This window comes from Stenella coeruleoalba (assembly GCF_951394435.1).
Source record: "Stenella coeruleoalba genome assembly, chromosome: 15".
In the NCBI taxonomy this organism is placed as follows: Eukaryota; Metazoa; Chordata; class Mammalia; order Artiodactyla; family Delphinidae; genus Stenella; species Stenella coeruleoalba.
In genome coordinates, this window is record NC_137161.1 from 20,808,313 (window position 1) to 20,833,470 (window position 25,158).

The window sequence follows — 25,158 nt, forward strand, 5'->3', positions numbered from 1 at the left end:
TTCTACTTTATCCCCACTTTTTGCATAGCTTGTAGCAGGTGCGAGGGGGTCTTCCTGGGTGAGCTTAGTCTGCCACTTTCCCGAAATCCTTAGGTGATTTCATTATCTCATTTAATCTTACTACAGGATAAAAGGAATTATTCCCATTTCCTAAATGAGGGGATAACTGTCACACTGTTCTCTTTGTTTCATATTATTTTAAAAACTTTCCTCCTTAACAAATCCCCACCGCAAAAAAAAAAAAAAAAAAAAAGGGCTTCCCTGGTGGCGCAGTGGTTGAGAGTCCGCCTGCCGATGCAGGGGACACGGGTTCGTGCCCCGATCCGGGAAGATCCCACGTGCCGCGGAGCAGCTGGGCCCGTGAGCCATGGCTGCTGAGCCTGCGCGTCCGGTAATAGATTAATACAAAGTTCTCAGTGGCTTAACACAGTAAGTTTATTTCTCACGCACTGAAGAATCTGCAGGGTCTCTGCTCCAAGCAGTCATTTAAGGATGCGGCTCCCTCCATCTTGTGGCCTCGTGCTCCTCTTGGGCCTTAGACAGCTCTCTATTCAGCCAGACGACGGGGAAAGAGAGGCTCTTGTGGGAGGTTCATGGAAGCCAGCCCTGGAAATGGTGTATATCTCTTCTGTCCATATCCTACTGGCCGTAAGTCAATGGCTACCTATTTGACTGCAAGGGAGGCTGGGAAATGTAGTGCAGCTGTGTGCCCAAAGGAAGGGGAAATGGCTTTAGTGAACAGCCAGTCTCTCTGCCTACATTTTGTAATCCTCTGTTCTACCATTTTCTAATTATCTGGAAATGATTTAATTACAAAGTTCTGTAATGATAAACTTCATCTTACTCATTTAATCCCTTAGGTAGGCATGAAATCATCTTTGCATACAGTATTTGTATGAATTCAGTTTCTCCATTTCTTGGTTTAGTGTTCTCTGCCTATATTTTAACTTATATTACTCTTAACTTCCATTTTCTTACCTTTTCACCTTCTTTGTTGCTTTGGTAAAACTTTTTATTTCCAGAAATGCCAATGGAAGGCAGTGGGGGCAAAAGGAGGGACACCCTTACCACATCTTAGCTGGGGAGAGAGGCCCCTGATCACCCTAGGTGGCCACCCAACCTTCAGGGATGCTCTGACTCAAACCCAGAGCCGGGCTGACCCCCCATGCCAGACTCGCCCTCCCCTGGGCTATCTCCCCCTCCCACAACCCAGACAGAAGCCCGAAGCTGGGCTATGGGAATCTATTCCTTCACGGCTGCCCTCAGATCATTCAGCTACAGTCACACCCACCTTCTCTCCACAAACAGTCCTGGCAGGGTCACAGGGAAGACTTGAGATGTCTCAATGAGTGAGGCTCCCCAGCTAAGGGGAAGCCCTCAGTGTGGACCCCTGATTTGTTCCTCTCAACAGAGCGGACGAGCTAGTCTCAAATTGTCTTTGTTCACAGATTTAGTCATTCATTTATTTACACAACCAGTTGGTCATTCATTCAAAATCCTGTGAGCCCACAGCACCCTGCCGGCCCAGCACTGGGCTGTGGATACTCCAAGCTGAATGAAACCCTCCTCCTGCTCTTGGGGAACGCTTTACAGTCTATAGGAGACCATCTGGGGGCAGAGAAAAAGCTCTCGGTACAGTGATGAGTGCTGCTGGTGGTCTGCGTGAGGAAGGGCTGAGAGGCGTCACAGAGGTCACGGCAAGCTCAGTGTGAGTGAGGGCTTAGAGATAAAGCGGGAGAGCTCAAGGTCCAGCCTCACCGCAGCCCCAAACCTCCTCAGTGCCAGGCTACGGGCACCCCGACTAGGCCCGGCTTCACACTTGTTGTTGGACTACGCTGTAGCCCAGCCTACCTGCCCACCCAGGGTCCTTCCTCACCAAGGCTGGACTTCCAGGGCAATCCTTCCACCTCATCACTGCTGTTCAGGCTGTTTAAAATGTTGACTGTGGGAGAAAGACCACTGTCTCCCCAGGCCTACGGCAGTCAGCACAACTCCTCTCCCAGGAGGCGGGCCTGCCTTCTTCGCATCTGTCCTTTCTCGGCAGCTCCCGTTTGCTCTCACCATCTCACCGGGCCTCAGCCCCAGCCGTGGACGGCCTGGGGCTCCCCAGCAGGGCCGTGGGGGGCCCTGAGTCAGCCTGGATCTCCCGCCACCACTGGCCCTTCCCGGTCTTCGGTTTCGAAGCCCCGAGAGCTGGAGATGCAGGTGACCGTCCTCGGTGAACTGCAGCAGCAGACTGGTTCTGAAGTGTCCTGCTCAGAGGGCTGGGCCAGACATCCCCTGGGATTTAAACGTATGGATTCTGTGACAAGGACGCTAGCAGCTCTGGAGCCTTCTGGGCTCAAGCACTGGGTATGTTTGAGAGTTAAAATTCTCACCAAGCAATCTCTGTATAAGAGAGCGGTTATCTGTCTGTTTACGATGAGGCTGCAAAGGTCCAGGGAATGTGAGGTTGTGGCTAAACTGAAAAGGCTCCACGGTTCACCTTTTCCAGTCTGTTTCTCTCTTCGGAAAGACCTGAAAAGTTAAGCAGCCAACACACTCACAGGAAGAGAAGTTTTAAAAACTGTAGGAAGGCCTCACATCGTGGAAAAGTTTCCAGCAAAGAAAGTACAAACAAGAGTCAGGCCACTAGCCCCACACCTGTCCATTCAGAAGTGAGCACTGGGCAGGCCCTAACGGAGTGACTTCGTACCATCCGGTTCCCCTCTTTGGGCCCCCTTTTCCTTATTTCTAAGCAGAAATAGAAGAAGGAGGGAAATATTTCTAGCCCCTGAGAGTTCGTGGTTGATGGTTCTTAGGACACAAATGTTACCTTTTTACCTGTATGTGAAAGAACTCCATCTGCTGGGCATTCACACAATTTTGGAATAAATTTAGAAGACTATCTACACTGACAATATAAAATTTAAAGGATTTTTTTTAAAAAACAAGAAAGGCTTTAAAATGTGGTAAGAAGGAAGCCTGTGCAGACTGTACACCTCCGTCCCCCACCCTGTCTTCATTCACTGCTGCGGGAAGTGAAGGCTATGGCTCATCCGTGGCTCAGCAAAGGCAGCAGGCCACCTAAAGTCCCTTCACCGCCAACGCCCCCAAAAGAACACAGGTGCAGAGGGTCACTCCCAGTGGCGCTAAACTGTTCTCCCCAGGAGAAATCCATCTTGCAGCCAAATGTTCCCAGCAGACTCGGGCTAGACACAGCTGGCAGAGTCACTGTCCTGTCACACTGGCCGACGTGGCCCAAGGTCCCTGGAGGGGCCCATCTGCTATGCCTGCTCGCCGGCCCCGCCTCCGCTGGCCCCCGAGCCCTTGCCGGATGCCTGGGCTTCTGTGGAGCGCGAAGCCTGCTTGGGCAGGCGGATGGGGACGTACACGTTGGAAGCACAGTGCTCCTTGAGGTAGCCTCCTCCCTTCTCTTCATATTCCTTCCTGGTGATCCAGACGTCCTCGTTGTCCAGGTGGTCCAAGGCCCAGTCGCGAGCACCATACCAGGCGTCCAGCACAGGGTTCGAGGCCAGCTGAACCTGAAACATGAGCAGTCACTGGACGGGCGTCTCCCATCAGGGTCCGAGGACTGAATGTTCAGCAAGGCCAGCTACAGCCCCTACATTTTATCCCCAGAAATACACACGCAGGAGGGTCCCCTTTAATTCCAAGACGGGGCAGGACTACCTCTGCACCCTCCAAGGAGAGCTGAGTGAAATGCTCCAGACTCTTCAAGAAATCGCGCAAACATGCAGAGCCCACCGGACACGACCTCAGCGGATACGCGGTTAGCAGCTACTCTACCAATATCAGACCTGCCACTCTGGCGGGAAGAGGGACCAGCTGCCCTGCCTCCTGCCCCATGCTGTAGACCACAGGCCGTCAGGTGGAGAGACCTGGAGGGAAGGCCTTCCTGGACCTGATCCCCTCTCTGCCAGCAGAGGGAAGCAGAGGCTGATGCGAGGTGGCTCTGGCCATGGGGGCAAAGGAGCCTCAGGGGAAATGAGAGCAGAGAGGCTGACCTGGGCTCTCCATGATGCTGCCAGCGCTCGGTTTCCACTGCTTATTAGGGGAGCAAGGCCGGGGTCAGCAGCCCTGTGAGTGCCCCTCAACGAGGCTGAGCTGAGCACTGGGCGGACCACGTTCCAGCTCAGGTCGGGCCTCCCCTCCTCTGGAGTCGCCTGTCTGACCTCCCACCTCCCTCTTCCCTGCCCCACCCATATAAGTCCCAGGATGGAATGGTGGTTTTGGAACTTTCTGAAGTAAAGGGCAGGTGGAATCAGCACAGATGGAGGAGGATGAGGGTGAGACTTGCGAGAAGGGACCATCAACAAAATCAGCGTCACAAAAGCCCCGACCGCTCTGGCTTAGAAAGTGTCGGTGACAGAACGAGTGTAAGGCGCTCACTCTACTCCTTGCACCGGAGAAGTGCTCACTGTGATAAACCATGAGGACTACATGTTGAATCCTGTGGGTCCTTCTAGCGAATCGTGGAACCTGGAGTGTTCTTAGGGGCCCTCAGCACAGCAGCTGATGTCTGTTTATCACACGCAGGCTCTGTGCTGAGCACCTGACAGGCAAGGCGCGCTGAATGCTGGTAACAGGCACCAGGACGATCTCCTCCGTACTGCGGAGAAAACTGAGGCCTGGCAAAATTCAGTGACGGCGGGGCCGGAGTCAGGACCGAAGCCCAGAGACCACACCCTGAACGCACAACACATCGTGCGGCACAGGGGGCCACAGCCAAGCCCCCAGCAGGACATGGAAGCTCTGTACCACGTGTGCCCTGCACACTCCCCTCCCCCACCCCTCTTCACAGCCATGAGCCCCAGCCACACCCAGCTGCTCACCACTCAACAAGTTCGCGGCCCCCGAGCCCTTGCTCCTGCTAGGCCCTGTCCGGAGTGCTCTCTCCACCCCACAGCCCTCCACACTCTCTACCTGGCAAACACCTCCTCATCTTCAGAAGACTCACCTCCAAGAAGCCTTCCCTAGGTGCCTATGTCTGTATGCCCCTCACGCTGTGGGTTATCCCGGCCTATTCATCTGACTGCTGCCCCCTCGGACAGCAAGCTCCTTGGGGCCAGGGCATCTGGTGTCTAGGACATCTCAGCATCCCAAGGTGCCTGGTCCGCAACAGGAGCTCAGACCATGTTTCTTGGTGATTGGGAATTTGGTAGATAAAACTGTGGGGCAACCACACCATACAGTCATGTTTTTAAGTTTTTTAGAAGAATAATGACACGGGAGAAAATGCTCAGGACAGGTTAAGAAATTCAGGTTACAAAGCAGTATACACTCAAATGTGCAGAAAATATGTGAAAGAAAGAAAAATCTCCCCAGCCAGTCTCCTAGAGAATGCCTTATTCTCAATGTACACTCTTTTGTACTCTCTGAACTTTTACTATATGCAGGCCTTCCTTTGTCAATTAAAACAAAGAAATACATAAAATACAATTTCCATTCTGCTTTAAACACAGGGCTTCCCTGGTGGCTCAGTGGTTAAAAATCTGCCTGCCAATGCAGGGGACACGGTTTCGATCGCTGGTCCGGGAAGATCCCACATGCCGCGGAGCAACTAAGCCCATCGCCACAACTACTGAAGCCATGCGCCTAGAGCCCACGCTCCGCAACAAGAGAAGCCACTGCAGTGAGAAGTCCACTCACCGCAACGAAGAGCAGCCCCCGCTCACCACAACTAGAGAAAGCCCACAAACAGCAACGAACCCAACACAGCCAAAATTAAATAAATAAATACATAAATAAAAGTAAAAAAAAAAAAAAAAGAAAATTAAACATACACTGAAGACCAGAAGGAAAGCCACAAACGTGTTAATAGTGGCTATCTCTGGATGATGGAATTATCAAGTAATTTTTCTCATTTACACTTTACTACTTTTGTAACCAGAAAACAAATAATTAAGGCTATTTTCGAAACAGCTGGTTACACGGACAATTGGTACCTGAAAGGAAGACTGAAAGGGTCTCATCTCCAACAGCTCCTTCTCAATTCTGACCTTCATCCCAGGATACATCATGTTCCCGCCAGTGAGGAAAACGTTCTGAACCAGCAACTCCTGAACATCCTTTGGGTACCTGGGGACAAAACGATTCCTCTGCTCTAGTCCCTCCAACTTGAATATTGGAAGAGAATCTGGATGTGGAAATGCAAGCTCTCAGTACAAAACAGATAATGTCTCTGCAAAAAGTTAAAAAAAAAGCCTTCCATTTTTCATTTGTGTCTTTACAGAATTCCAAATAGCTAGCCAAAACCTTAATTTGAATGGTCAATCCATTTCCTTAGCATGATTAAAATATTATGCCCTTCTAACACATGTTTTTCTAAAAAACTGACTTTATTGAGGATTACTTTAAATACATTTGGATGAAGTCTGACAAATTTATATACCCATCAGCAGCAGTAACCATTACACAGTAACCATCACCACAACCAAGATACAGAACATTTCTGTCACCCCCAGAAGTTCTGCCTCTCCTTTTGAGGACCCATCTCTCCACTTGTGCTTTTTTTTTTTTTACTACTAGTTTTATCTTATTTGTGTTTGCTTACTTTCCCACCCACTGCTAGACAAAACTCAAAGCCACTCTAAGTAGCTGCAATGGCTTTTCTTCCTTGCTAGGTGTAAGTTTCCACCCTGTTTTAACCAATAGCAACCAGAGTACCACAAAATCGTGTTCCCTACTTGTCCAACTTGTATTAGGAAAACTCACACTGCAGGAAAATACCTGTATAAACGGGTGCGGGGGAGGCATGTTCTTGTAGAAATGCAAACTCTTAAATAAATAAAATGCAAGGTAGGGAAAAAAACTAAGTTCTGCACGTTTTTAGGGTGATTTAGAATCACTAGTCTGCAATACTGTGAAGATCTATAGGAAAGTCAATGCACATATATCATGTTGCCCAAATTTTTGAAAGAAACTCTTAAAGCTCCTCAAATCAAGCATTTACACGTTCAGAAATGAATTAGAGAGCCCTAACTCTGTGCCACGCTTGGTGAGAGAGAAAGAATACCATCTGAGTGCAGCAAGTCAATGAAAAGGAGATGCCCGGCCAACAAATCCACTGTTCAATTCAAAATTCAAGGAAATGGTTCAGGAAAATAGACGTAAAAGAAAGAAGTTTCAGCCTCACCTGTCCAGAATGTACTGGAGGGTCTCAGCTACGCCAGCCTGCTCCTCCCCGATGAGAGACGGCTGGAAGATAATTTCTGGAGCTCGAATTCTTTCTGTCCCAACAAACAGCTGATGATATGCTGCCAAGTTAAACACGGGCTTTAAAAACCCAAGGTTTAGAAGATATTTTTAGGCCATGAGAACAAACATCCCAGTTGCCAGTTTCTTCTAACTGCATTTCTTATTCCAACATAGCTTCTGTCTTTTGTGCCAGAATAACCTCTCCCCAACTCTCTTGATCTGATAATTCCATTTTCTACCTTCTTCAACCTTTGGATTATAAACCGCTACACATCTGCTTCATGAAATGGTCCCTGAGATGCAGGGAAAGAGACTTGGTGAAGAGCAGCTGAGAAAGGCTGGTACTGGAAGACCAAGTGCCTGGCTCAGTCCCCAGTGCCCACAGAGCCGAGAAGGCCTTCTCCCAGGTGTGTCTCAGCCTCACGCCAGTCTACCTGGCTGCCATTGTAATGACAGAAACACAGACCCAAATGAGGATGAAGCATTATGACACTGGCTTAAATGTAAATAAAATCATTAGAAGCTGGTCTTCGGGTCTAAAGTCCCCAGTTAGTTGCCCAAATGCTTCCACCGAGGAGATTGTTTCTCACAGATTCACGGAGCTTAGTGCTGGAACCCCAAACAATCACCACGGCGGGGAAAAAAACCCTGACTTCGGAAGCTTTCGGTACTGGGACTCTCCCTTCTAGAAAATACAACTGGTATTTTAGGGAAAAGTACTCCTAAAGAAGCAGACTAAACCTGACTGGTCATTTATGTTAAGCTTCAAAGCATAAGCAAGGTGGAGGCTACGGGAGGCCAACCTGGACCGTGGTCACCGGCTTCTCCACTTCGGGCGTTTCCTCCGAAAACAAGGGCTCAAAATCGTTGATGTTTTCCACGTCTTCCAGAGATGGTTCGAGCTGCCCCAGGTCAGGGGTCTGAGAAGAGAAGAAACACAAGTGGACAGAACCTGTAATTCAGTGAGCCTTAGTTCTATGAGTTCACTGTCACCAAAAAGAACTGGGATCTTGCCTAACGTCCTAAAAGTACATCCATACATAAAAACTATGAAAAAGTTTCTGAACTGTTAAAAAAAGGAACACACGTGAACACAAGATTAAAAGACTAAAAAGCCAGGGATGAGCTTCGCTCTTATCCCCTACCCTTCCCACTGAGACAAGCCTCACCAACTCCCGCCTTCTCTGAAGGCTTCTGAGGGGCAGCTCCAGCCTGGCGCCCCGGGGAGGACTGTCTGCCTGCACCTGTCACACCACCACGCACAGAGCTCTGGGGGAGAGGGTGTGAGAGCTGGTGTCCTACAAAGCAGCTTAGACTATGGGCAAAATCAAGTCAATCTCTCAATAATTAATAAACATATGTGCCAACACTAACAGGCTTAGCAATCAGTTCCCTTGAGGGCAGGTCCACTGGGCTGGGGATGTGACTAAAGGCTCCAAGGTGGCCCAATGCCTCCCATATGTGGAGGCCTGCAGAACAGGCTTTCCTCTTCCATGACAATGACCCTGGGCGGGGCCTAGACATGCCAGCATGGTTCCTAATTGAGGGTTTAGGACACCTTTAATTTTGACCTGAACAAATGAAGTTGGGAGGGTGGGGGGATAGTTCTGGATGATGTCCTCGGGCATCTGTCATCCTCCCACATGAAAGGCAGATGAGTTGTACCTTCCGGACTCAAAGGGGAGAAGTTTCAGGAAGGAACTCTGTTGCATTCCCTGGAAGGAGGCTCTAACAGTGACAGCTACTGTAGAGAGGACTATCTGATGAGACGGCGTCCTGGGAGGGTTCGAGCAGATTCAACACCAACCGCCAAGGTTGCCTGAGAGGACAGCCCTCCTCACTCTCAGAATCCATGACGAACGTAAATTACCGACACAATTCAGAGTACTTAACTATACTTCCCTAGAACCTACTCATATCAGCTGCAAAGGTAAAACGCAAAGTCACTCTTAAACAAGGCAAAGCCCCTTGACATATGCTCTCCGGCTCCTCCCTCCCAGGAGCTCCCTCCTGGAAGTCAGTGGCCGCGCTGAGAAGCCCCAAGCACACGGAGAGCCGCGTGTGAGTGCTCAGGTCTGTGGAGTCCAGCCTCTGAGTCATCCCAGTCCAGATGCCAGGGAAGTGAAAAAACCCTCCAGAGAGTTCAGTTCCCAATTGTCCAAGTCCTCCCAGCTGAGGTCCCAGAGTCCCCTGCTCCACTCTGTCTGAACTCCTGACCCATCACATTCATGAGCACATTAACATGGTGGTTGCCTCACACTGCTAAGTGTGGAGTGTTTTTTATGTAGCAGCAGATACGTGAAACGGGCTTCTGGTAAGGCAGGAGCAGAGAGAGCCCCAGACCGCTACCAGGCCATCCCTCTGTCACCGGTCAGCAGGTGTCTTAAACCCCTCATAACACTCTTCCCTTCGATTCCACCCACCCCTCAGCAGTGGCCTTCCCCAGGCATTCTTCTTTCCCCACTCCCTGTGTGAGTCTAGGTCCTTCCACAGCTGGGTCCTGGACAGTCCTGCCTGGTGTCCCACAGAGACTCCAGAGATGGGCTCAGAAGCCAGCTCATCGTCGCCCTAAGCTCAGTCCCCAGCGCCACCTCCCCCTGCTGCCTTTCAACCCAGCCTCAGTGACCGGAGACAATCTAGACCCGGACTGCTCGGGTCTCCCAGCTGCGCTGCTCCTAGCTGTGCAACCTTGGGCACGTTTCTTTCCTCGTCTCAATGTCAGTCTCCTTATTCATAAAATGGGAATGAAGACAGTACTTAGGGAATTGTGAAAATTAATCAAGATGATACTTGCACAAGCGCCCAGCACAGAGTCTGGCACATGTTCTGTTATCATCAGCGACTGCCACTCCTGAACGACACCAGGATCTTTGGCTCCGACCTTGGAAGTGTGTCCTCCACCTTCCACCCCAACAGCCACTGACAAACTCCAGGCCACTGACAAAAATCAGCTCTCTTCTGGATGACTACACACATTTTAATCCTGTCTTCCCACCTCCAGCCTTGCCTCTCCCTAAAGCCATCATCCCAACTGCCGCCAGTTATTTTCCTAAAATAAAATCTCATCAGATTATTGCCTTGCTCAGCACACTTCAAAAGCTCTGTCTGAAGGATAGTATCCGGGCGATGGATAAAGACCTTAATAGGTGGCCATGGCCTCCCTTCCAGCTTCATCTCCCACACTGTCTGTGCCCGATGTGCCCTGCTCCCCGCACGTGTGCTTCTTTCCATCTAAAATGTCCTTCCTTCCTCATTTGCTATCTGCTGAAATCAAATAATCTTTCAGGGCCCAGCTCAAACACCTCAATCCTTTCTCAAAACTCCTTCTGTATTCCCACACACATCTACCACCACACTTGATAAGTTTTATTACAGCCTGAGTATGGTTCTGTAGCCCTATTTTTTGAGGTACCAAGGAGGACAGGAATTGCGTCTTAGTCACCTCTGTACCCCTAGTCCCTGGCAACCCTCAAATTTCTCTAGAATAAAGAGGATTGCAGAATGTCTGGGCTTCAAAAGGCTTCTTCAGCTGTGACAAAACTATTATTATCCACCTTCATATCTAGCTATATTCAAAAGCATCTCACCTTAAAAATAAGATGATTTCTAGCTTCACTAAAAATGATAAAAAGATATTTTCCTTATCCCAATTCATATGATTCACAGAGAGGAACAAAGCTGGTAATTTCAATGCCGACAATACGCATCTAAGACAGAACATATTTCTCTAGCATGGCTGGTTTCTCTCCCCCTAGGGTTTGCCAGGGTCTCCACGTGTACTGGGTGGCATGCGGGAACGTAAATATGACTGTTCTCTTGGAACTGAACAGAGCAAGTTTGCCAAAGTCCCTCAGAGAGGATGCAGCATGGTTCCCTGGAACAGCCTGGAGCAGCATAAAAACAAGCAAAGGGCAGCTCTGATCTGGGATCGTCAGGCCAGAGCACTTTCTGTATTAGGCCCATTGTCTTTTCCAACAAACAAGGGTGCTCGAAAGCTGTGCTCCCACCTCCCCATCCCCTTAGGCTGCGCTCGTAGCGATGCAAAATCAGCATCTTTTAGTTTAAATACTTCATTAGGAGGTATTTTAAAGTATATTAAAAGTATTTAAAATTTTAAAAGTATATTAAAAGTATTCAAAAGGAAGCCTACTCCTTTACAACATCCTCATCGAATACCTGCAGAATACCGAGGGCTGGCATGGATTGGTCTGTAGGAAAAAATGGATTTTATTTATTTATGTTTTTGGCCACACCGTGCATCATGTGGGATCTTAGTTCCCCGACCAGGGATTGAACCAATGCCCCTTGCATTGGAAGCATGGCGTCTTAACCACTGGACCGCCAGCGAAGTCCCGAAAAAATGGATTTTAGAAAACACTGGAAGTTAAAAAATGTATCTATATTAATCCAGTGCAGCCATTACTGCTTAGATTGCATTTCAATATGAACTGTGGTCCACATAAATCTGTTCTCTCCATTCTAAAAGAATTATATTGTTGGAAAATATAACAAATACTTTTTGAAAGGTAGAACTGGCTGGCCAATGTCATGGCCAAATTTATTCCATGAATGTTACTGTAATCGATCTAATCTCTAACAATCACCCTGACCATTAAAGCTTTGGGGACAGATCGATTCATCAAATTTGTTGTACGTAGGGAAACCTTTTAAAGTACAGCATTTCAAAATCGCCCCAAGCCCAGAGAAATTTGAATATGTTCCCTTAGAGCACAGAACAAAGTAGGGACTTAATAAGTATCTGCTGAATGAATAAAGAGTGATTGAATCAGGGCATGTAACAAATGCAGAAAAATGAAAAAAGAAAAGGAAAAACGGGTTCCCCGACTGTTTGGGAATCACATCTTCAGAGTTGCTTGTTTTTTCTTTTTAAATCTGAACTCCCCCACGTGCCTGTGGCTTAGTGGTCCATCTCTGATATAAAGATGCTGACGTCTTGTGGACATGCTGTTAAGCATGATAAAACTGAGTACAGATGAATAAACAACAAAAGCAATGTGGATCTGGATCCTAGGAAACAACAGCTCAAATCTGAAACACAGACCTGAAAAGGAGCAAACTAGAAAAGGCACATTAGTTCTCTGGAAGCTGATCTGGGACGCTGTGCGAGAATAAGATGGTGGTCGAAGCACTTCTACCCTGGATCTCAGTGATCCAGTACGCTGTGCCGAGGCAGCCTGACTCAGGATCTGCTTCAGCAGTCACGCATGCTCATGGCCAGTCACTGTCCTCACGTGGTCTGCAGCCTGTCGGAGAGGTGGGGAAGGTGAGGCTGAGAGCAGGAACCGAGAGTCAGCCTCCAGCTGAGACACAGTCACTGCAAAGCAGGCTGCCTGCCGAGCCAAGGACGGCCCTGAGGTCCCTGGTAAGCACCACACTACACCCAGCAGCAAACCGGAGTTTTCCACAAGACTGTTTCTTTCTAAACGTATAGGTAAAGTTGATTTAAAAACAAAAATCAACAGTTGGACTGGCTAATCTTGCCCCACAAGTGTCATAAGGCAATGAACAAGTTCCTTTGTTTTAGCACTCTAGAGATGACAGATTCAGCAACAATGTGTCCACTTATTATTAACACTTTCGTCCAGTTCTAGAGACAGGAGAGCCAACCAGTGACTTGGGGCCGAGGTGTGACCTGCAGGCAGCCCCTTCACCATGCAGGGCCCAGTGCTACGGTATGAATTACCCAGGATCCTATCTCAGCCCCACCACCTGCCCTTTTGGCCACATCAACACTAACAGCCCACTGGCAGGGAAACAAAAAGGAGAGAGAAGATCAAAGAGTTAGTGTTTAGTAACTAACAAAAGGCTGATCTTAAATCAACCCACAAATACCTTATTGAGCATGGCTATTAGCGGCTGTAAGAAATTCCTAAACTATACATGAAGCAAGATCCCTGTCCTTAGGGAGCATGGCGATGGAAGGGAGGTGAATGAAAGAGCAACCATGATATATTTAATAGAAGATCAGAAGAAAGTTAAGGGGGCATATGACTAACTGCCCAGGAACCATCAGAGGGGCAGGTTCAGGTTCAAGATGGGCCACACGATAGGCGTGTGTATGTTCTTCCTACTCTACTCGCACACATCCCCTTCCTGGGGGACAGAGCTCTACCGGCTGAAACCCCTTGGCTCAGAACTTCAGTTGGTACAAGGTCAGTGCCATCCCTGCCCCGACCCGTAGATATCACACACCACTCTGCTCTCTTTCCCCCGAGTCTGGTCACAACCCCTTTGATGTCAGCCTTCTCCAGACACTCCTCCCGCCCTCAGAAAGGGCTCTTCTCTCTACACCAGTGGTCCCCAACCTTTCTGGCACCAGGGACCGGTTTCATGGAAGACAATTTTTCCACGGACGGTGGGGGGATGGTTCCAGTGGTAACGCGAGCTACGGGGAGCGGCAGATGGAGCTTCACCCTCTCGCCCACTGCTCACCTCCTGCTCTGCGGCCCCGGGGTTGGGGACCCCTGCTCTACCCCACCCCGCGGGACCTCCCTCCCGAGGCCCGCAGTACCTCTGGCTTGCTGTCCACCACGTCCACCTCGAGGCTGACTTCTGCTTGAAGGATCTTCTGCTTCGCCTGCTCCACTGCGGCACTGAGCTTCTGTATGTAGGACTGCAGCTCCTCCGGGGAGTCCATGTTCAGCTCTATCAGGGCCTTGTGAAACTGATCCATCTGGCCATCCTCTAGGAGCTCCTGTAAGCCGAGCAGTCACAATCCATCCTCAAAGATGTGCATCGGGGCAATCACGCACGGGAAGGAGAGATGGAACTTAGAAACTGGACAGAGAACGATGGCGGCAGAGGGCTCCCCAAGCTCCCTGAGCCTGCCCCCCCATGGAACCACCCCCTCCCCCACCACCAAAGCTTCGCAATGAAGCCCTCCTCCCCAGCTATCTCTGGGCTCCCACGCATCACCATCTCAGCACCACCGGAGCAAGCAAAACTCATCTATGGGGACAGACGTCAGAAATGTTAGCTTCTGGGTGAGAAGAGATGGGAAAGTTACTAAGAGGAGGCTGAGGGAGGCTTCTGGGCTGCTGGTAATGCTCTATTTCTTGACCTGGATACATCACATGTTTCAGTGGTGAAAATTCATTGAGCTGGGCACTTAAGACTTGTGCGCTTTGCATCACGTGTGCTACACTTAAACCAAAAGTTAAAAATCAAACAAAGGGGACCACAAGGATAAAATAAATCAGCGAGGCCAGGTCCATAGCTCTCAGGTCCTGCTGCTACACCGTCCTCTACACGCACCATCTCTACATGGATGACCCCCCCTCAGACCCCTTCCTGACCGCAGGTCAAAAAGATGCATGATGCGTTTTATGGAGCAAGGCTGAGGTCCCGCCCTGGGGGGTACGCTGTCACCTGCACGTAGAGCAGCCGGTCCAGCCGCTCTTGATCCAGCTGGAGCTTCTCCTCCCGCCGCCGCGCGTTGAGCTCCTGCAGGCGCCGCAGCTGCTGCTGCCGCCTCTCCTGCTTCTCCTCGGAGGTCAGGGTGCTGCCCAGGAGCTTGCTGGAAAACGGGAGCTGCATCTTGTGGACATTGTTCTCATAGTAATCAGGGCACCGCCATTTCTGCAATTCTTCAACAGAATGATTTTGGAAGTTAGGAAACGGAAACACTAATAGCACTGAGATTAGAAAGTCGGCACCAGGGTTCCAGGTGCGGGTAAGATGGAGGAAGCACACTCCATCCCATCTCTGAAGCCACCTAATCGGCGAAATGCAGCTATAAGACCCAGACACAATGCCAACACACCTGCTCTGAGCGAATTGCTAAATAAAGTTCTTCAGACAGAAAGGATACCATCTAGAGCACCAGAAATGAAGGGAAAGCAACAGAAGTGATGAAAATCTGATTAAACATAGTAGATTAACCTCCTCTTGAGCTCCTTAAAATACATTGACAATTGGAAGTAAAAATCATTACGTCTGATGGCTTTCCAATGTATGTAGATGCGACACAGAAGACAAGTCCAACTAAAGGAGGAAGGATAAAGGGGCCTCTGGGGACTTCCCTGGTGTCACAGTGGTTAAGAATCCACCTGCCAATGCAGGGGACATGGGTTCAAGCCCTGGTCCAGGAAGATCCCACATGCTGCAGAACAACTGAGCCCGTGTGCCACAACTACTGAGCCTGTGCTCTGGAGCCCGCGAGCCACAACTACTGAACTTGCGCACCACAACTACTGAAGCCCGCGCACCTAGAGCCCATGCTCCGCAACAGGAGAAGCCATCGCAATGAGAAGCCCGTGCACCACAATGAAGAGTAGCCCCCGCTCGCAGCAACTAGAGAAAGCCTGCAAGCAGCAACAAAGACCCAACGCAGCCAAAAATAAATAAGTTAAAAAAAAAGGGGGGGGGCCTCTGGCATGCTGACACCTCCATGTTCCACTTGAACTGGTAAAACAGACTGTGAAAAGCCTGTTTACTGTCATCTCTAGAGCAACAGCTAAAAAAACCTACACGAGAAATATACAATGAAAAACACAGTAGACATATTAAAATTGAATACCAAAAAAAAATTTTCAAATGTTCAAATAACCCAAAGAAGGCAAGAGAGAGCAATAAGAACAACAAAGAGAAGGAATAACAGAAAACAAAAAATCAAATGGTGGACCTAAACCCAAACATAAGAAGAATTAAATTAATTGGAAATGGTCTTAACGTATCGATTAAAAGATAGAGACTGACAGAGGGATCTTTTTTTTTTTTAAAAAAAGGACCCAACTATTAAGAAATTTACTTTGAAGGGAGACGCAAGAGGGAAGAGATATGGGAACATATGTATATGTATAACTGATTCACTTTGTTATAAAGCAGAAACTAACACACCATTGTAAAGCAATTATACCCCAATAAAGATGTTAAAAAAAAAAAAGAAATTTACTTTGAATATAATGATACAGGTAGATTAAAAGATCGGAAAGACACACCAATCAAAAGAAAGTTGGAGTGGCTATGTTAATGTCCAAGCAGACTTCAAAGCAAAGAAAATTGCAAGGGATAAAAAGGGACACTAGGGCTTCCCTGGTGGCGCAGTGGTTGAGAGTCCGCCTGCCGATGCAGGGGACACGGGTTCGTGCCCCGGTCTGGGAAGATCCCACATGCCGCGGAGCGGCTGGGCCCGTGAGCCATGGCCGCTGAGCCTGTGCGTCCGGAGCCTGTGCTCTGCAACGGGAGAGGCCACAACAGTGAGAGGCCCATACACCGCAAAAAAAAAAAAAAAAAAAAAGGGACACTATATAATGGTCAAAGATCAATTGCCAAGAAGAAGTAAGAATCCTAAATGTTTACCTAACAAAAGAGCTCCAGACACTTGAAAGCAAAAACTGACAGAACTGAGAGGAGAAATGGGAAAATTCACAATTATCCCTGGAGATTTCAACACCCTTAATAATCAACATGGCTTGATGGAAAATGAAGAGGAGAATAGAAGAACTGAACAACATCATCAACCAATAGAACCTAAATGGCATCACAGAATACTCCACCCAACAACAGCAGGATACACATTCTTTGCAAGTGTATGTGGAATATTCACCAAAGCAGCTCGTGCCTGGGTCCTAAAACAAATCTTCACAAGTTTAACTGATACCAGACAACATAAGTTCTTTGACCATAATGAAATTAAACTAGAAATCAACCACAGAAAGATAACAAGGAAGTCTCCAAACACTTGGATATAAAATAATATATTTCTAAATAATCAATGGTTCCAAATAAAAAAGGCTTAGCGAAATTGGAAAATATGTGAACTCAGTAAAAAAGAAAACATAACATACCAAAATCTGTGAAATGCAGATAAAGCACTGCTGAGAGGGAAATTCAAGCTTTAAATGCCTATATTAAAAAGAAGTTATCGTAATAATCTAAGCTTCTACCTTAAGAAACTAGAAAAAAAGAGCAAAATAAACCTAAAGCAAAAAAGAAGACACCAATGCCATCACCGAAATAGTCCTACTTCTATTAAAGAAACTGAATTCATTCAGAAAAAGAAATCCCCAGGCTCAAATGGTTCTACTTGAGAATTCTATCAAACATTTAAAGAAAAAAATATCAATTATTTACACAGTCTTTTCCAGAAAGCAGACGAGAACACTTTCTAGCTCATTTAATAAGACCAGCATTGCCATGATACCGAAACAAGACAAAGACAGTACAAGAAAAGTATAGATTAATATTCCTCATGAATATACACAAAAACCTCATAAAATTTATCAAATTGAATCCAGCAATATATTAAAAAATAATATACATGAATAAGTGGGGTTTACCCCCCCAAATCAAGGCTAGTTCAATATTTGAAAAGCAACCATGATACTCTCCTATATGAACAGTCCAAAGCACAAACACCATAGGATCATATCAGATGCAGAAAAAGCATTTCACAAAATTCAAAATCCATTCATGATAAAAATGATCAGCAAAACTAGGCACAGAAAGGAACTTCCTCAATTTGATAAAGAATATCTACAAAAAAACTAGAGGTTAAAAAAAAAAAACTAGAGGTAACATCATATAATTAATATGGAAAGACAAAAGGCTTTCCCCACCACAAGATCAGCAATTAGGAACAAGGCAAAAATGTCCACTCTTACCACTCCTAAAGAAACAAAGGCAAACAGATTAGAAAGGTAGAAATAAAAATGTCCCTATTCCCAGATGACACGTCTACCTAGAAATTCCCAAGGAATCTACAAAAAACTAGAACTAGTAAATTTCACAAGGTCACAGGATACAAGGTAAACATGCAAAAATTAATTGCATTTCTATACAATAGCAATGAGCAACTGAAATGAAAAAAACAAGGAAAGAAATAATTAGGCATAAATCTAATAAAACATGTACAAGTGTATACACTGAAAATTATAAAATGCTGATGAATGAAATCAATAAAGACCTAGATAAATGGAAAGACATACTATGTTCATGGATTAGAAGCCTCAACGTAGTAAAAAAAAAATGTCAATTCTCCCCAATCTGGATTTAACATTATATCTGAATCTACATTTAGAATGTTGTTGTTTTATATACAAACTGATCTACAGATTTAATGTTCTTTCAATCATAATCCCAACAGAACATTTTTGTAGACATGGACAAACTGATCCTAATATTTATATGGAAAGGCAAAGGAACCAGAGTAGCCAAAACAATGTTGAAAAAGAACCTACATATGCAAGTTATCAATTAATTGAAAAAGTCTGTTAGGAAAACAAATACCAAAAAGGGAAGGGAATGCTAAAAAGTACTAAGAGGAAAAAAGTGAGCGAAACAGTCACCCTGGGAACAATTTAAGGAACACCCCAAAGGTAGACAACATTCGAAAGCTGCAAGCAAACATCCTCTTTGTACCTTCCACATAATCCTCAGCGATGTAGCTGTGCTCGTGCAGGATCTCCTCCATGCGGCTGAGAGTGATGGCTGCCAGGTGCCCAGGATACTTCAGCTGCAGGAGACGCTGGAGGTAGCCAGCTGCTTGGCTTCCTCCCAGGTTGATGCGTTTGCAGTTTTTAGCATCCAACCTACAACCAAGGGATGGAAACAGCACTGAAATTTTTGGCAATGTGGAGGAGAGAATATGGAGCACGTGCACTAGTGCAGAGGATAGTTTGATGTAGACTAATAAGGAGGCAACTGACCAGCTGGGGGAAATAAAACCTAACAGTTGGAAGGAACTTTAAAGTTGCCTTAGTGCAACCTCTTACCCAATGCAGGCATTCCTAGAGCACATCCAAACAGACACATGAACATCTAATTTCTGGCAAGCATCTCGGAAGATAACTTCCTGGCAAGCATCTCGGAAGGACTCATCTGCTCTGGGAAGGGCCTAGAAATATGCATTTTTCCCCAGGAATATGCATTTTGACAAGCTTCCCAAGTCCCTCTAGTGTAGGCCACAGTTTGAGTATCTCTCCCCTAGACACTCCACTTCTACTTATGCAAACACATTAAGTAATCACATACACATTGGCTTACTGTAATCTCCTAAGAGAACCAGGTCCCTCTGACATGAAGTGAAGGGGAGGAGAACCAGAGTACCTTTATTTTCTCAATATGAGAAAGTTAGAGGAGCAGAGCTCTAGGAACTTGCTGTGTACTAAAATGTCACTGCTATATCACACCTCACCAGCAGATGCCAGCATAGAACATGATATGCCCCAATCTGATCATTTCTTAGCCTTTGGGTAAAATCACTTTCTCTCAATATAACATAACATAAAATAACAATATTATTTTTAATTTCTGCATATTCTGGTTATATAAGATAGAAAACTCTATAGCAGGAGTGTTTGGTAATGTCTAAGAATTACTTTTCTCTTCATAAATTTTTGTAAGAACTTCAAGAGAAATTCCCACTACAGGGAATAAATAAATTCAACAGCATTTATTTTCACTTAAATATTCAGACTGTTTTACAAAGTGCCATCACCTACATTATCTCATTTCATTCTCAAGGTAACCCTGAGAAATCAGTTTTTCCCAAGTTTATATGTTAGGAAACTAAGTGAAGAAGTTAAGTACCTCAACCTCAGCAGAGCTGCAAACCCAGGCTTTCAATCCCGAAGCCAGGTCTTCTCTCACTACTTACACACCCTCTATCTCTATGCAAAGAGAAACCTTCTCAGGAGAGCAGGAGGCTGGCCTAGTCTCTCTCTCTCTCTCTTTTTTTAATTTTTTATAGAAGTATAGTTAATTTACAGTGTTTCAGGTGTACAGCAAAGTGATTCAGTTATATATACATTCTTTTTCAGTTTCTTTTCCATTATAGATTATTACAAGATATTGAATCCTATGTGTATATAGTAAATCCTTGTTGTTTATCTGTTTTATATATAGTAGTGTGCATCTTTTAATCCCAAATTCTCAATTTATCCCTCCCTCCCCAGACTAGTCTCTTTAACAGACAACGAAAACCCAGCTATAAAACGAGAAGATTTTAAACATGACAGAAACTACCCTCACCTTTTATAGAACTTGAAAACATCTATTAAGTACCTATTATGTACCAGGTACAGTAGTTAAAAAGAAAGGTCTAAATAATTGTCATTAAATAGCTTTAAATTAAAAAATTAAAAATCTCTTATTAAAAAGTGACTCCAGAACACAACAGTCTAAATTAAATCTATTTAAATAATTTACTCAGAACATTTTTATTGAGTACCTACTGCTTACAGGTATGGTGTCAGCCATCTCACCATTAAGTCAGAACCATAAAGTTCTAGAATTATGGATTTGGACCTCAGAGACCATCCACCCCAACTCGATCCAGGAGGTCACAAAGGATGGACGATGAAGTGACATCTATACTCACACAGTGAGGGAGGTCAGAACTAAGCCCAGAGGCCAGTTCATGGTCCTGTCCTTCCTCTTTCCACTCCATCTTTAAATCAGGTGCCCAACAAACGTTTCCTGAATGCTTCTCAAAACAGTGCCCAAATGCCATAAGTGCAACTCACCTCCCTTCTAAGATGGGTAAAATATGTGTACACTGGTATCCAGATGAAATGATGAGCCCGCTGGAAATCAAGTTCTTTGGCTTATTGTGGTAGAAGCTGAAGAGGCTGTCTATTCCATAGGCAACCGTAGGAATCCCATAGCACTCAAAGAGAAGCTCGGACATCATCTGTCGTGAATACAGTGGGTTGCACACGGCTTCTGTCAAAACTATGGGATGATCGACACAGCCCTACTTGGGAAGAAAAGAGTAAATTGGTAGGTGCTAAGAGAATACTCCTTTTAATGCCTAAAAAGAAACAGAAATCCTTATTGCAAGGGCTCAACTGGCTTTTGGTATCCAATCAAAACACTGGATCAGAAGCAACTGTGAAACACCCATCTCTCCTGGAAGTTGCTTTGGAAAATATGAAAGTAGGGTCAACTTAAGTCAAGCCCCAGCCAAACTGTCAGCCAATCATCTGGCTCTATCTTCAAAATATCTCCAGAATCCAACTGCTTCTTACCACATCCTCAACTCCTTCCTCATCTAAGTCACCATCATCCCTCACCTCCTAACAGCAACAGCATTCTAACTGGTCTCCCTGTTTCTACCCTATGACCCCGGCCAGTCCATTCTCCATACAGCAGCTATGGTGATCCTTTTGGAACATAAGTCACGTCCCTTTTTTGTTCAACACCCTGCAACGGCTCCGCATTTCACTCAGCGTGTGTGTGACCTGTCCCCTCACTACCTCTCCGACTTCCTCTTCCACTGACTACCCTTCCCCTCAGTCTGGCTGCCCTCAGTTAGGATTAGGGCACACTCCTGCCTCAGGGCCTTTTTACTGGCTGTGCCCTCTCTCCGGAATACTATTCCCTCAGATATTCACAAGGATCGCTCCCTCAATCATCTCCTTCAGTCCTTGCTCAGACAACACCTTCTTCCCAAGTCCTCCCCCTAACCATCTTATTGAAAACATGTAACCCTCTCCTGTCCTTCTATCATGCCACAGAATATACTACTTAATTCTATCGTTTATTGTTTGTTTTTTCATACTAGAGCGACTTTCCACACCCGCTCCATAAGCACAGGAGATTTCGTGTCACGTTCACGGACGTTATTTCAAACACCTAGAAAAGTGCCTGACACAGAGTAGATGCTCAATACATATCTGATAATAAATTAATGTATTAACAAACGAGCCCGAATATGTGCTCCAAGAGAAAAGGGCGTTGTTTTTGCTCACTGCCATACCCCAAGCGCCTAGCACAGGACTTAACACACGTTAGGCGCCTAATATTTGACCGACTGACTAAATCAATGACTAAATGACATTCAGAACTACTGGAGTGACTATTATCCCTCGGAGAGCGTTGTGAGCGGGGACACGACCTCACCCCTCCCCTCAAGCCTAACCCCACCACGCCCTTCACCTGTGAGGAGACACCCAGATGCTGGAAGCTGTAGTCAAGCAGCAGCTCCTGCAGCTCCAGGTTCACCGGCACGTTGCGGTCGAAGGGCGATCGCAGCATCCAACGCAGCGGCTCCAGGCTGCCCAGCGCGTTGCCTACCTGCGGGCCCGCCGCGCCCCGAGCCCCGCCCCGCCCGCGGGCGCACACGGCGCGGAACTGCAGCCGGGGCTCGGGGCCCGGGTCCGGCCCGGGGCAGGCCCAGCCTGCGCGGGCCTGGAACGACCCGTTGTCCAGCACCAGAGGCACCGGCAGTGGCCCGTGGGCCACCGGACCGGCCTCCAGTACCTGATCCGGCGCGGCGCGGGCATCGCGGAAGGGGAACACATTCGTAGGCGGCCCGGCTGCACTGGCCGCCGCCATCTTGGAGCGCGCGCACTGGCCCCGCCCCTCGCCGCAGCGTCCGCCCAAATGGCGCGAAGCCCCGCCCCCAACGCAGCGCCCGCCCAGATCGCGCGAGACTCCGCCCCCGCGCATCACAGCGGGTTCTCCAAGCCTCCTCTCCTCTCTAAGCCCGGCCGGCCTTTTCACCTAACTCGCCCCTGGTGGCCCAGGCCGCCTTCGGGATCGCTAGGCCCCGCCCTCTCTGGCTGTGGCTTAACCTCGTCCCCAACATCCGACCTGACCACGCCCCTTCGCTGTAGCCGGGACTCTGGGCCAGGAAGCCCCGCCCCGAGCGCGTAACGCTAAGGGCCTAGCCCCTTCCTGGCCTCCAGAAATGAGCTCCGCGGGGCTCCCTATTCCGCTTAGCCACGCCCTATTTGCTGGGTATCATCTTCAACCGCCCTTGGCTCTGCCCCCACATGATTACGTCGCCGTTAGCCTTGCTGTCACGGAAACAAACTCGGGGGTACCGACCGCTCAATTTCTTGACCGAGGAGCTCGCTACTCAGGCGTGTTCACTTTGTGAAAATTCATCAAACCGTCCTCTTTACGATTTGTGCACTTTTCTGCACGTGTGTTATATTTTATAATACAATATAAAGTTTTAAAATAGATTTATTAAGACCTACAGACTGTACCCTCTCACAGACCTCAAACGCTGAGAAAAGGACTGCTAATTGTTACCTACTATGTGCATATTCTCTTTCTTCCTTTTAGTGGTATAATTCCCCCGCATGGTCATTTGGCTTGTTGTGATCATGTGACTCAGTTCTGGCCAATGAGGGTGGGAGTGGAGGTAATGTGACCGGGCCCCCCACACCCGCTTAGTTTTAGCTCTAAAAGGACTGGGCACGCTCTCCCCTGCCCTGTTTCCCCCTTTCCACCAGCCAAGGGGATTGCAAGAATTAGAGCAGCTGCCTTGACTCTACCCTCCCAGCTCTGGAACAGTTTGAGAGATAAAAGCAAGTTAATTATAAAAGGTGGTTGTAAATAAACATCCTTAGCAAGAGATGAGACCCCAAAACGTTCTCAAGAACCTCTAGGAGCATTTCTAGGCCAAATAGGGAGCCAGTTAGTGGCAAAATCAGATTAAAGGTGTTGCCTTTCAACACAAGCCGTTTTCTCAGACATCTGAAGGAATCCATCATTAAACTGAGAAAGTGGGGAGGAGCAGAACAGAGTGAAAATAAGTGAATGTAAGTTTAAGAACTACATCTAAGTATACTAATACGGAAAAATCTCCAAGATATATATTTAAAAGAAATAAGGCAGTGCAGTTTATAGGAACTCCCTTTAAGAAAGGGGGTGGGGAGAAAATATATATGTTTTTGCTTGTATTTTCATGCAGATGGACAAGAAACTAAGAAAAGAGTTTGTAAAGGAAAGGGACAAGGTGAGTGTGTCAGGTGTGGGAGACTTTTTCACTGCATACTTTTTCATATACTTTTTATTTTTTAACCATGTGAAAGTATTACCTTTTAAGGGGGGGGGAGGGAAGCACTATGTATAGGCGATGTTGATTGGATTATTGTTCCCAGTTCTTCACTCCTCTATAATAGGATAATACAGGAGTGAACATCCATACCATCTGCCATGTAACTTTGTTGGGCCTCTCTCACCGTAGACATTGATATTGGGCTTGGCCATGGGACTCACTTTTAGCCAGTGGACTGTGAGCCAGATATGATCTGAGCAGAGGGTTCAAATGTGCTTGTGTGGCTTAGACCGCCCTCTTACTCTCCTGCTGTTAGTCATGAGAAGAACATGCCCTGAGTCTAAAGAGGATGAGAGACACATGGAGAAAACCCAACACAAACTGTAGCCTGGAACCAAGTCCAGCCAACCTGCCACCTAAAGCTGAGCTGTTCCATGGATACCAAAAATGTTTGTTTTTATAATCCACTGAAATTCTGGGGTTGCTATGCAACATTATTGCAGGAAAAAACTGACTGATACACTAGACCAATGGCGTTCAGTAGTTCTTTCTGTTTTGATGGGAACGTTCTACAATCTAAAATGTCTAATGCAGTAGCCACTAACCACATGTGACCACAGAGCACTTGAAATGTGAGCAGTGCAACTGAGGAATGGAATTTTTATTTAATTTTAATTTACATTTAAGCTTAAATAGCCATATATGGCTAGTGGCTAGTCTGTTGCACAATGTACCACCAGACGAAATCCATGGCTGTAGTTATTTGCCCATGGAAATGACTAGAAGATAGATCAGAAGCCTACTGTGTTTGTTAGTTTCCTAGGGCTGCCATAACAAAGTACCACAAAGTGAAATGGCTGAAAACAACAGAAATTTATTCTCTCACGGTCCTGGATGCTAGAAGTCCAAAATCAAGGTATCAGCAAGCCTGTGCTCGTTCTGAAAGCTCCAGGGGAGAATCTGTTCCTTGCCTCACTCCCAGCTTCTGGTATTGCTGGCAGTCTTTGGCTTGTAGACCCAACCCTGCACTCTCTGCCTGCATCGTCACGTGGTCTCCCTGTGTGTCTCTCTCTCTGTGTATCTCTTTTCCTCTTCCGATAAAGATTTTAAAAAATCATATCATATTAGGATTAAGGACCCACCCTACTTCAGTATGACCTCATCCTAACTAATTACATCTGTACCTCTGCAACAATCTTATT

General features: G+C 46.8%; 1 protein-coding gene across 3 annotated transcripts; it reads right to left on the reverse strand.

Moving 5' to 3' along the window:
• Positions 1–432: 432 nt before the first annotated feature.
• ACTR5 (actin related protein 5) lies at positions 433–22,542 on the reverse strand. Of its 3 annotated transcripts, none has more exons than XR_013831678.1 (10): positions 22,102–22,542; positions 20,688–20,917; positions 18,583–18,752; positions 14,590–14,807; positions 13,733–13,915; positions 8,004–8,120; positions 7,139–7,278; positions 5,949–6,081; positions 2,379–3,524; positions 433–2,280 (listed from the first exon to the last, which is right to left on the reverse strand). XR_013831678.1 is itself a non-coding variant. In XM_079945858.1 (9 exons), exons 1-9 carry the CDS (start codon positions 22,498–22,500, stop codon positions 3,267–3,269), a joined length of 1,848 nt encoding a protein of 615 aa, XP_079801984.1. In that variant the 5' UTR covers positions 22,501–22,542; the 3' UTR covers positions 433–3,266. The 3 variants fall into 3 exon arrangements, 1 of the variants encoding a protein (XP_079801984.1); XR_013831679.1 differs by having other exon boundaries at positions 433–2,302; XM_079945858.1 differs by having other exon boundaries at positions 433–3,524.
• Between the last annotated feature and the right edge of the window lie 2,616 nt (positions 22,543–25,158).

What these genes read in the sequence shown, in the direction of transcription:
- ACTR5 (XM_079945858.1), bottom strand. Translation starts at nt 22,500, where the DNA reads ATGGCGGCGGCCAGTGCAGCCGGGCCGCCTACGAATGTGTTCCCCTTC. An exon ending in CGCTGAGGATTATGTGGAAG is followed by an intron (nt 14,808 to 18,582) that starts GTACAAAGAGGA and finishes ATTCTGTTGAAG; the next exon opens with AATTGCAGAAATGGCGGTGC. An exon ending in TGGTGGACAGCAAGCCAGAG is followed by an intron (nt 8,121 to 13,732) that starts GTACTGCGGGCC and finishes TTCTCTTCTCAG; the next exon opens with ACCCCTGACCTGGGGCAGCT.